This window comes from Ricinus communis, chromosome 4 (assembly GCF_019578655.1).
Source record: "Ricinus communis isolate WT05 ecotype wild-type chromosome 4, ASM1957865v1, whole genome shotgun sequence".
Taxonomy (NCBI): domain Eukaryota; kingdom Viridiplantae; phylum Streptophyta; class Magnoliopsida; order Malpighiales; family Euphorbiaceae; genus Ricinus; species Ricinus communis.
In genome coordinates this window covers 23,172,880-23,184,366 of record NC_063259.1, presented here as the reverse complement: position 1 = coordinate 23,184,366, position 11,487 = coordinate 23,172,880, and the positions used below count along the sequence as shown (strand labels likewise).

Genomic DNA, 11,487 nt, shown 5'->3' with positions numbered 1-11,487 from the left:
TTTAATATAGTACCCGTATACAAATTTAATTTTAAGCGTGAGAAGTGCAACTAATTTAGAGTATATAAATTGAAAGTTCAAGTGTAAGAAAGTAATCTTGTAAAGAGTAGAGAGATGGGATTACCTGCTACAGTAGCTGATATTAGTAAAACAAGACATAGTAAATTAATAATATAGTATATAATATATATTTTATAAAAAAATAATTTTTTATCATATTCAAATGGGAATCACTGAGATACATGCTGAGTGCTAATTCAAATTCACATCAGTGTTTTAAAAATTAGAACGGAGAACGAATCAGTGAAGGTGTTATTACCGATTCAACCAATCTAATAACAAATGTTTACAATTTATTTTATTATACTCTAAAATGATAAATAGAATGAACTAATATAGTAAATTACCAACTCTTAATAATTTATAATAAAGTCCAAACATTAAAATTTTAAAAATGAAATAATATATTTAACTAGATAACATATTAATAGAATAATATCCTAAATAAAATATTCAAACTTTAGAAATAAATTATAAAAATTATTATTTTTCTTTTAGATACAAGTTTTAATGATTTTAAACACAATCTAATTTGATTTTTTATGAAGTAGTCTATTTATTTTAATAAATTTTTTTATTTAGAAATATAATTAAAAAACTGGTGTTTTGTCCGATTTAATCCCATTCAATCCGGTTCAATCGCAAATTCAATCTTTAGCCATATCGGATCAGATTCACAATTGGAATGTGGTTAAACCGGCTAGTCCAAACCAGTTTTTAAAACAATGCTCACATTACGAGAAATCAACTACTGAAATGAAATATAAGCTTTACAAAGATACTAAACGAAGCCATATAATGTGTTTTTATTTTTTATTTTTTATAATTATGATCAGTTCTGATACACAAATATGATATGAATTCAATCTATAAACTACTTGGGCCAAAATAAAGACATATATGGGCTAGGAATTTTTCTTTCTTCTTTTTCAATCGAGTTGTAAGGTAATTTATTGAACCCATTAGTCGCAGAGTTCCCCCGAAATTAATGGGGAAAGCCCATTTCCAAAAAAGAAGACGAAGCCAACCAAAAACTTGAAGAAAAAGAAAAGGGAAGGGGGAGGTTAACGAACTTGGAGACTAATAAAACAAAACAAAAATGCAGGAGGTGTAATTTCTAAGGGGGCGATGTAAACAGAGTTGTGTGTTAGCTCAAGTGCCTCCTCGTCTTCTCCGCCTTCTCTTTTCTAATCCCTCTCTGAGCACACACAACGCACTCCGCAATCCTCACCTCTTAAATCTCAACTTCTCCTTTTTCTAATTCTAATTGCACTTCCCTCTTTTCTTTTCTCTGCTCTCCTCTTTTGTCTCTAATGGCTGCCTCATCTCCCTTTCTCTCCAAAATCCCAATCTCGAACAAAACAATTTCCTTCTCTTCCTCACTTTCCCCATCTTTCCCACCCACATTTCCCTCCAAATCACACCATCGCCAAAACCACGCCAGACGCAGCAATGCGTTGAGAGTCCAGTCCAAGATCCGAGAGATCTTCATGCCAGCACTCAGCTCCACAATGACCGAGGGCAAAATCGTCTCTTGGATTAAGGCAGAAGGCGACGTTCTTTCCAAAGGAGAAAGCGTCGTCGTTGTTGAATCTGATAAAGCTGACATGGATGTTGAGACTTTTTACGATGGCATTCTCGCTGCTATTGTTGTCCCTGAAGGTGAATCTGCTCCTGTTGGTGCTCCTATTGGTCTTTTAGCTGAGACTGAAGATGAGATTGCCGAAGCTAAAGCCAAAGCGAATGCCAATACCAATGCCTCCTCCTCACAAACTACTGCTGCTGTTGCTCCTACTCCTCCTCCCGTTAGTTCTACTCCTGCGCCAGCTATTGCACAACCTGCTCCTGCAGCCAGTGCCCCAGAGGGACCTAAGAAGATTGTGGCAACACCTTATGCTAGGAAGCTAGCGAAGCAGCATAAAGTGGATATTAATAAATTGGTTGGGTCCGGGCCTAATGGAAGGATCACACCTGCTGACGTAGAAGCTGCTGCTGGGATTAAGTCTGTGGCTTCTGCGCCTGTTGCGGCGGCGGCTCCTGCTGCTGCTCCAGCTAAAGCTCCTCCTGCTGCTGCTGCTCCTCCTCCGCTTCCAGGATCTACGGTTGTGCCATTTACAACAATGCAATCAGCTGTTTCGAAGAACATGGTGGAGAGCCTCTCTGTACCTACTTTTAGAGTTGGGTACCCAATATCAACTGATGCCCTCGATGCTCTATATGAGAAGGTATTCATCATTTGTGTTTTCAATGTTAATTTTGACTGTTATTGCGATTTGAATGTTAATTTGAAGTAATTGTGTTTTGAATGTTAGTTTGAGGTTATTGTGTTTTGAAATGTTGTTTAGTTAGTTAATATGGAGAATATTGTTGTTTTTTGCACTAATTATTATCAGGTGAAACCAAAGGGTGTAACAATGACTGCATTATTAGCAAAAGCTGCAGCAATGGCACTTGCTCAGCACCCAGTTGTCAATGCAAGTTGTAAAGATGGGAAAAGTTTTACTTATAACAGTAACATTAACATTGCAGTGGCTGTGGCTATCAATGGTGGGTTGATTACTCCTGTTCTTCAAGATGCAGATAAGGTACTGTAACTAAGTCTACGTACCTCTGTTTGAATCCACGAATGGTTGAATTTTATTTTATTTTATTATTTTAAATATAAGTTGGTAATCCTTGTGTTGGTATAGTTGGACCTTTACCTGTTATCACAAAAGTGGAAAGAGTTGGTGGAGAAAGCCAGATCAAAACAACTACAGCCTCATGAGTACAATTCAGGTTTTTACTATAAACTGCAAATCTTGTCTTGCAATTATTTTTTGTATAGTCTCCTAGGAATTTGGATTTTGGGTGTAAAGGCTTTAAGAGAAAGCAAGTTAAACCATGCTCACTTAGTCACTTGTATGCAGGGACATTCACTCTTTCCAATTTGGGAATGTTTGGAGTGGACAGGTTTGATGCTATTCTTCCTCCTGGCCAGGTGAGTTGTGATGCATGGGCTTTTTATCCGTTCATCTTTTCATCACTAAAATGAAGATAAATTGATAGATAATTTCAAAGTGAGAGCTGGCCATATAAAATAGGAGAGCCGCAGCTTTAACTACAATCATAAAGGGAAGGGAGAATGGACAAATAAGAGGAAAAAGAAATTGGATAAGTGAAAGCTTGTCTATAAAACTTATTAAATAACGATGATATGTTTCCAGAACCTAGCAAATATTATTCTCATCAACTAACAACATTGCTAATGGAGTGCCATTTACTTTTGTTTATTTCTTGAATAAACGCACGCCAAGATGTATTAGGTTCTTTCAATCAAATTGATCTCATTAGCAACATAAACCAAACACTAAAGAGCTCTTACCTATTCCTGTGAAGAAAACTTTTTTTTTTTTTTGCCGATTTCCCTTCATTTCTGCAAATAATATGTTTATTTTATAGCAGTTGTACTAGCATTCTCTCCTCCCATCAAATTATCAATTGTTAAAAATTAAAGCAAAACAAGTATATTTGAAGTTTTAAAGCAATCTTTCAAGGCAAAGTCTTGTTTTAATTACTTTCAGCTAAATTCTTCATCTTTCCTCTCTTTATACATAGAGTACCTATTAACACTCAAGAGCTTTCAGTAATTTCAGTATCTTTTATCTCTTTATCATGAGATTTGAGCTTTTACTCATTTCAGTATACTTGTATTTCTTAATCATGAGATTTAGGGGGTGTTTGATAGCCCAACTTATCACTTGAAATTCACATTTTCAGCACTTTTTAATATTAAGTTGGTTTGATAAGCCCAACTTAAAAGTTTCAATCAAGTTAAAAACAACTTAAAATGGTATGTGAAAACATTTAACTTAAAGTTTCTACTGAACAAGCTCAACTATTAGGTTTTTAAATCTTTTTGTTAAAGTGACTTTTATAACCTGTATGTATTCTTAAATGTTATAATGACAAGTCAAAGATCCTAAACTCTTAAAATTTTATAATCACCAATGATTGGCTTCAACTCTTAAATTTTATAATAAAAGATTTTAAAGTCTTAAATTTCATAATGACAAATCATCCAATCTAACTTTGGCGACTTTAATGCATTTCTTTTATGTAAATAAAAGTCATTTTATTAGTCTTTGTAGTACTCATTTAAAACTTAATAATTTTGTAAAAGTTTATTAGTAATACTATCTTCATATTATGATTGTTTTTTCTAAATATTTTATTTTTATGGTTTTTATTATTTTTTTCTTTGTTATATTAAAATTGCATTTAATAACTAAAAAATCAACAATCAATAACATGGTTAAATATGTTCAATTAAAAATTTTAACAATTTTCAGTAATGACAATTATCAAACAGATCAATTAGTTTCCGCACTTAAAAGTTCAGTATTTGATATATTCAGGACTTAAAATTCAGTGCTTAATTTTTTAGCTTTAATTTTCAGTTTTACAACGGCAACTTAAAATCAGGGTTCTGCATCAGCATGCAAATCTGAGTTCAAAAGCAAAGAATTGCCTACAAAATCTTCCCTATTTGAAATTCATGAGAAATGAGCAAGAAATTTATTTTTATGTGAGTCACCTCACTGAGAATCATGCCAAAAATAAACAGAAGCTCCATTGCTCACCTCAATGGTGAAGGAAAGACCAGCCCTTTCTTGTAAGATGTGGAAGCCTAATAATTATAGAATCCCAACAAAATATGCTCTTCTCCAGATGTATTACAACTCTTCATAAAAGCTAACTTTCTCATTAAGAATCCCTTTTGCTATTTTCCCTTGACGTTACTGTTAAAAAAGAGTTCAACTTTTCTTCGCTAATCTTACAAATAGGAGAACTCATTCCCTGCACCTTTCAGAAGGAGCCTCATTTGAATTTCATTAAATCTTCTTGCCAATAAACTAGGAATGGAAATGATGAAACACGATGTGAAAGGGAAATGTAGAGGTGCTTTCAATCAGAGACGTTCACCTGAACGTTTTAGTTAAATGCAAATTCCTTCTTGTTATTTTAGTCATTTGATCAAACTGTTGAATGATGTTCAGGGGGCTATAATGGCTGTTGGAGCATCAAAACCAACTGTGGTGGCTGATAAAGATGGATTCTTTAGTGTAAAAAGCAAAATGCTGGTGAGTTTGATTTTTAATCTGCTTTTGTTTTGTTTTTTTTTTTTTTTTGGTAATAATCTGTGTTCATGACTACAAAAAATGGACAGATGGCCAGCTTTTCTGTTAACTTAGACTCTATACTTTTTCAAATAGTAGCAATTGCATATTTTAGCAGTATGATGAAATATGTGAAATTTGAGTCCATCTTGATGGAGTACAACGTAGTGGCTTCCAATCTAGAACTCGTTTTATTTCAATATTCATACAGGAGGTGAGGCATTGTTGGTCATTCATATATGATTGTTAGGAAATATTTGAAGAAAAGAAAAATTGTCATTTAACCTTCTCACTTCTATATGTAATAGTGTTTTTGACCACAAGAACTTATATCCATTTTTTTCATTATAATTAAGTAGTAAAAATAAATATTCATACAGGGGAAGAACATTGTGGAAATAAATGTTATATACAAATCTCAACAGCATGGTGCCATCTGTGAAAAGCAATGCCATGCCTCAAAATTATCTTGTGACCTCAGTTCCCATCTTTAGATATGAAGAGATATATCCTGTCGATGGATATGATACAACACTATCATATTTTATAATGTTCCCAACCTGGGAGCTTGTGCATGAAAGTTTTGTTACTAGGTAAATAAGCTTAACTGAATGTATCTGAATCTTCCAGGTGAATGTAACAGCTGATCACCGAATTGTCTATGGGGCTGACTTGGCTGCCTTCCTTCAGACCTTTGCTAAAATAGTTGAGAACCCAGAAAGCCTGACACTGTAGATGATGTTTTGGGTCCTTTGCAACAATGAAGTTGATTTTAAATTTCTACTATTTGATTGTTGACAAAATGCTGGTGTCTACTAAAGAGAGCACTTTTGCTGAGGAACACGGTTTTGCAGTCATCTCTACTTTTATTTTGCTTATGTTGTTCTTGTTTTTTTTTTTTTTTTTTTTTATATATATTTTGTAAGGATCTCAGTGACATGAAAAATACTGTTGATTAGATTTTCAAATGAAGAGAATAAAAAGTTCTTCAGAGTTATAGTTTTTGACAAAATCCTGCGATTGGCATTGTTTCTTTGGAAAAAGAACATCGTGAGATGTTAAAACATGATCTGTCAACTGGCATTGTTTTTTTGGAAAAAAAACATCCTTATTAGTGTCGTGAGATGTGTTAAAACATGAGCTGTCAACGACCAAGCGCTTCCCCCCTACCCCTCCAAGGTTTCAGGTGTTAATAACTAGAATTCATAATATATTTCATTGGTTCCACTGAGAACTTATAGGTATTACATTTATTCGCGAACTGGTTATCAACACTACTTCTTGTCATGTTCATGTATATTGTTTCAGGTCCAAGGTTGCAAATCAACCTTAAAATGAGGTGTTTTTCTGCACATTTCCTTTTTGGTGACAAATGCTTCTAAATCACCAGACGTTCTATCACCTACGAAGAAAAAGAGAAAGAGAAAGAAAAAGAAAAAGAATTTGGTTTATTGATTAGTGTTTTGATGCTTATGTGCAAATGTAGTACTGCAATCACTGACAGGTGATCTGTCAAGAAATATGTAGCAACAATCAGGACGAAGCTATTAATACAGAAGTGAACTACAGGCTAGTACAAAATGCCGCTATTCAAATCCAACAGTATCTGTGCAGTCCGACTCTTCCAGACAGGTAAAAATCACCAGTCCAAGCTGATATTCCTGGAAATATAAAGGTTATCAATGTATTTTATAACTGGAAGTGAGGCATTGATGTATCTCCTCATTTTCTTCCCTGCAGATTGATCTGCAACAGTGTTGAGAATACAAAGTTAGAGGTCTAGAGCAGACTAATTCCAATTTTAACTCTGAACAACTTTGTCTCTGTTGAAAATCCACAGAAACGCAAGAGCACAAGCTCTTTATGTTCATTCAGTTTTCATACTAGATATACAGGTTCATGCAATCGTTTACAGCTTTAGTTGTAAATTCTAACATGCAGTAAACAGTTTAAACTTGATAAATCCATTTCATAACAGGTATTCTGCAGAAGAAAGACATATTATGTGCAACTATTGACCAAAACTCACCAGTTTCGTTGAGCCTTATCAGAAGCTGATCTCTTGAAGGGAGAGTATACATTCCGGCATAAACGGCGGTCCTGACCGCCCATGTATGGAATGGTGCACAAACTTGAGAATAAGCTGTTGTAGCTGCGTCTTTTAAAGAGTAATCACTGAAAAGAACAAATTGCAGAATATTATTAGATTGTGCAACCACAGAAATGCAATGCAAATTCAGTTAACGGATTGGTTTTTAATGTATAGGAGGTAAAGGGAGGAACATACTCAGTTGATACAAATTGTTCGAATAGAGCTCTGATGAGATCAAGACCCTGTCTGACTCTGCGTAGATTACGGGAATGGCTTCCCGGTGTTCTAACGGTGCCATTTTCAACATCCAAATCGAGCACATTTTTTAAACTATTATGCCTTTTTGATGCATCCACAAGATTGCACACCTGAAAACCCCAAACCATTGTTGAATTGTTTTATATCTTTCTTAAAGATCTATATATTACGTAATAACAGAAGACAAATCAGAAGAGAAAAGAAAATGAACCTTTGCAACATACTCAGATTCAGCAAATCTAAAAGCAAGACCAAGGCAACTAAAAAGGACAGAAACCAAAGAACATGCATCACAAAAAGTATCCAATCTAAGCTCTTCCAGGTCACCATCTCTAACACATTTTAAACCCTTTGCTAGGTCCTCAAACGCCTCTACAACCGCCGACAAGGGCGGTTGCCCTCTTGCCTCTGCTGGAGTCATGGCAGTTTCTTCGGGAACTTCTTGATGTTGCTGTGGGAATTGTGGTTCTTGATCTTGGTTGGTGGTGTTAAAGAAATACCTCTTCATTACGGGTTTGATATTCGATACCCGGAATTGTCAAATAATTGAAAAAAAAATCTGTTCCTGCTGTTCTTGAAAAGACGAAAGAAATCTGGAACAAAGAATAATAAGATGATAAAAAGGTTAATTAGCGCGTGTATTCTTGATTGTTTCTTGCGTTTCCATGTGTCAAGTGGGAGAAAAGGCAACAGAAAGGAAAAGAAAAAGAAGAAGAAAAAAGCGTTATTAGATTCAAAATTGGGAAGGTTCGCTAAAGTTGCGGTCTGCCTAAAGAACACAAATCATTTTTTGTGACTGAAACCAATGTGGATGATCCATGTTCAGGTCATTTTAAGTGTTTTTAGTTTTTTGGGAAAAGCACTTATATACGAAGCTCCTGCTATAGAATTTTGTTTCTACGGTAAAAAATATTTGATTTTTGTTTATACTAATCCTAAATTTTTAGCTCATTCCTACTAAAAATTACGTTTTCTTTCCAACACCATTGCTCTTACAAAATAAGAAATAAAATCAATAACTCTGAACAACTGACATATCCAAACTGAAATAGAAGCACAAAATTAAAAAAAAAAAAACATATTAATCTAATAACTTCACTGCAACTATCGAATTGAACAATAAAAAAGAAAATATGTTTAAATAGAAGTGGATTTAGTTTTGAACATCCAAATCAAATTACATCTCATAAGTCAGTAATAATGCAAGTATTTTTGGAGCTCAAATAATAATATTTTGAAAGAAATTTCAACATAATATATTAAAGTTGAGGTAAATACAAAACTTCAATTGAAGGTCATTATATTTGAAAATAACAAAAATATACTTTTTAATTATGAAAAAGGAACTATTATATATAACATTATAATGAAATATTGAAGAAATTCCATGCAATACTGTTTTATTTTAACTTTTAATTTTAATTTTAAAATATCACGCATCAATATATATTTTAAAATTTTATAACATTATAAGATATATTAACGATATCTTTCTAATATCTTATTCTTTGCATATTCACAATAAGGAGCACAAAGTATATCAAAAGTACCTCTTTTACATCAAAATATGTATTAACAAATAATGTTATATATATTAAATTATAATATAAAATTATGTGAAATATGTAGTAAGAAAATATATTTTAAATATCTTTATTGTACGTATTTATATAACTGAGTAATAATTTCATATATAACAACTTAATTAAAACAATCATAAATATACAACTAATAATATATCAGCAGTATTTTATTGGTACAGTGTAGTTGATTTTATTTTTATTTTTTTCAAAAATGGAAAAAATACCAATATTGCTCCAACTCAACAGAGAATGGGATGAAAATATGGAATTTATTAACTTTAAAGTTTATGGTATTTATAATTCCAAAAGAATTCAAGATTCCCTATATTAATGGATATTCTGTTAAAAACTACCAAAAAAAGTATAAAAAAATTAAATGAGAACTATATATTGTCCATGAAAATGTAGGTATAATTTAAATATATATGTATATATAGTATATCAATACTATACTTCAAATATCTTGTTACAGAAAAACAGAAATAAAATATATTTCAATAATTTATACAATGATTTTTGATATATTTGTCATATCTAAATAGTAGCTTTTTAAAATCATTATATAAAAAATACTTACTTTTAATTGTATTTATTACAATTTAAAAAACAAAATAATTTAGCTTATATAATATTTGCAGGTGAAACCATACAGTGATCAAGCGTATGATCAAGCGTATGATGTGATAAAAAATGGATTAAAAATTCAAATTGATATAGCAAAGCGAATATGCAAATGCAACATATTCCAAATTATTAAGAAACCATGTCATCATATATAAACATCAGTCATTCCAAGTTAATCTAGATGTATATGAATATTATTCACACTACTATACTGAAAAGATAATGCTAGTTGCATACGAAACAAATATTTTTATAATTGAGAATGAAAACACGTGAAATATACTAGATTAAAATCAATAAAGTACGTTTAATCAAAATTAACAATTAAAGAAACACTAAGAAAATGGAAGAAAAGAGCACAAAATAAAGAGTTTCAGTCAACAAAATGAATAACAATATACAAAAAGACAGTATAAAAAATTAAAACCGTATAAATGCAAAAATATAAAACCAACTTTGGCGCGTGTTTCGGGGTTTATAGTTGGGCTGGGCTCTTTCAAGTCCTAGAATACGGGTGGCTGACTGGCTGAACGCACCATCTACTGACAGTAACGCCTCTATTATAATTCTATTTGGGAAAATCTTACCCATACGTCCCACTTATATATATATTTATTAATTTTAAATAATAAAATATATTAATTTTTAATATAAAATATAAATCATTTTTATGTATATTATTTTTTTATTTATTATTACATGCACATGTAGAAGAAATTTTATTTCAAGATATTTCCATATTCGAAATGAATTTAGGATCTAATTAATTTTTTAATTCTTCAATGGGTTTGAACATATTAATATTATTTTATTAGTAGCACAGTTTACCATTAAATTTCTCTATCTTTATTACGTTAAAAGGTGAATTGAAGGAACTTCGTTTATACTTTAAGCCTAGAATTGGAATGCTTGAAACATGTTGACAAGTATAACCACAGCCAGCCAGGGAAACACTTGCCTGGACTATGTCTTCCAGGCTTTGAAAGACCTGGTCCAAGCAAGATTTTTCCCATAACCACATGTTAAAAACATTTTTCTTTACTATTATATTTTCATTTGTACATCCTTTACATCTACGGGGAAAAAGAAGTTTCGTTATTCTTTTCAAAGTAATGAAGACATAATTAACTTTTCTTTTTTTGTAAGTAAAGAGATTAATTTATAAATAAAAGACAAATGTAATTAAAAGAATATTCAAAAGTAATCACTCTAGATAATATGACATTATTCATCAATACAATGCAATTCATTTTTATTGAATTTGACTATGAAATTTACGTGTTCAACTATCCAAAGAAAGTCTCTTTTATATATATATATATATATATATATAGTACGCCTCTTTCTCTGTATATATATTGATTCAAACAGAAAGAAGGTTACTTGCACGAATGGGTCATGAAGAATCATGGAAGGAGCTTGTGGTATATCAGTTTGTGGCTACTGGCTCATGCTTTTTCCTTTTCTTTTTTTCTCTAGAAAAGGCAGTATTCATTTTCTCGTCTATGATGCTTCTTCTGCTTTTGACTACCAAATTTAGGCCACAAATTAACAGAATATATATGTTAATATCTTCAGAGAATTTAAAAGAAAACATAAATTATAGTCTCTTCCTTTTGGGTTTTATATCTCTATATTTCCACTCCAACTGGCCGACCACTGGACAGGACGTTCACATGCTATATAAAAGAGACAAAATAACATAAGCAGA

General features: G+C 31.9%; 2 protein-coding genes and 1 long non-coding RNA gene across 3 annotated transcripts; 2 read left to right on the top strand and 1 right to left on the bottom strand.

Annotated features, from left to right (window-relative positions):
* Nucleotides 1-1,102: 1,102 nt before the first annotated feature.
* LOC8269690 (dihydrolipoyllysine-residue acetyltransferase component 4 of pyruvate dehydrogenase complex, chloroplastic) lies at nt 1,103-6,231 on the top strand. The gene is made up of 6 exons (XM_002529075.4): nt 1,103-2,285; nt 2,454-2,645; nt 2,751-2,838; nt 2,970-3,040; nt 5,100-5,183; nt 5,850-6,231. Exons 1-6 carry the CDS (start codon nt 1,374-1,376, stop codon nt 5,952-5,954), a joined length of 1,452 nt encoding a protein of 483 aa, XP_002529121.2. The 5' UTR covers nt 1,103-1,373; the 3' UTR covers nt 5,955-6,231.
* Nucleotides 6,232-6,646: 415 nt separating this feature from the next.
* LOC8269689 (ACD11 homolog protein) lies at nt 6,647-8,412 on the bottom strand. The gene is made up of 4 exons (XM_002529074.4): nt 7,781-8,412; nt 7,507-7,679; nt 7,249-7,394; nt 6,647-6,965 (listed from the first exon to the last, which is right to left on the bottom strand). The coding sequence occupies exons 1-4, from the start codon at nt 8,075-8,077 to the stop codon at nt 6,859-6,861; spliced, it is 723 nt and encodes a 240-aa protein (XP_002529120.2). The 5' UTR covers nt 8,078-8,412; the 3' UTR covers nt 6,647-6,858.
* Nucleotides 6,960-7,549, top strand: LOC125369787. The gene is made up of 2 exons (XR_007215512.1): nt 6,960-7,114; nt 7,198-7,549. It is a non-coding gene; the product is annotated as an uncharacterized LOC125369787 (long non-coding RNA).
* Nucleotides 8,413-11,487: the final 3,075 nt, after the last annotated feature.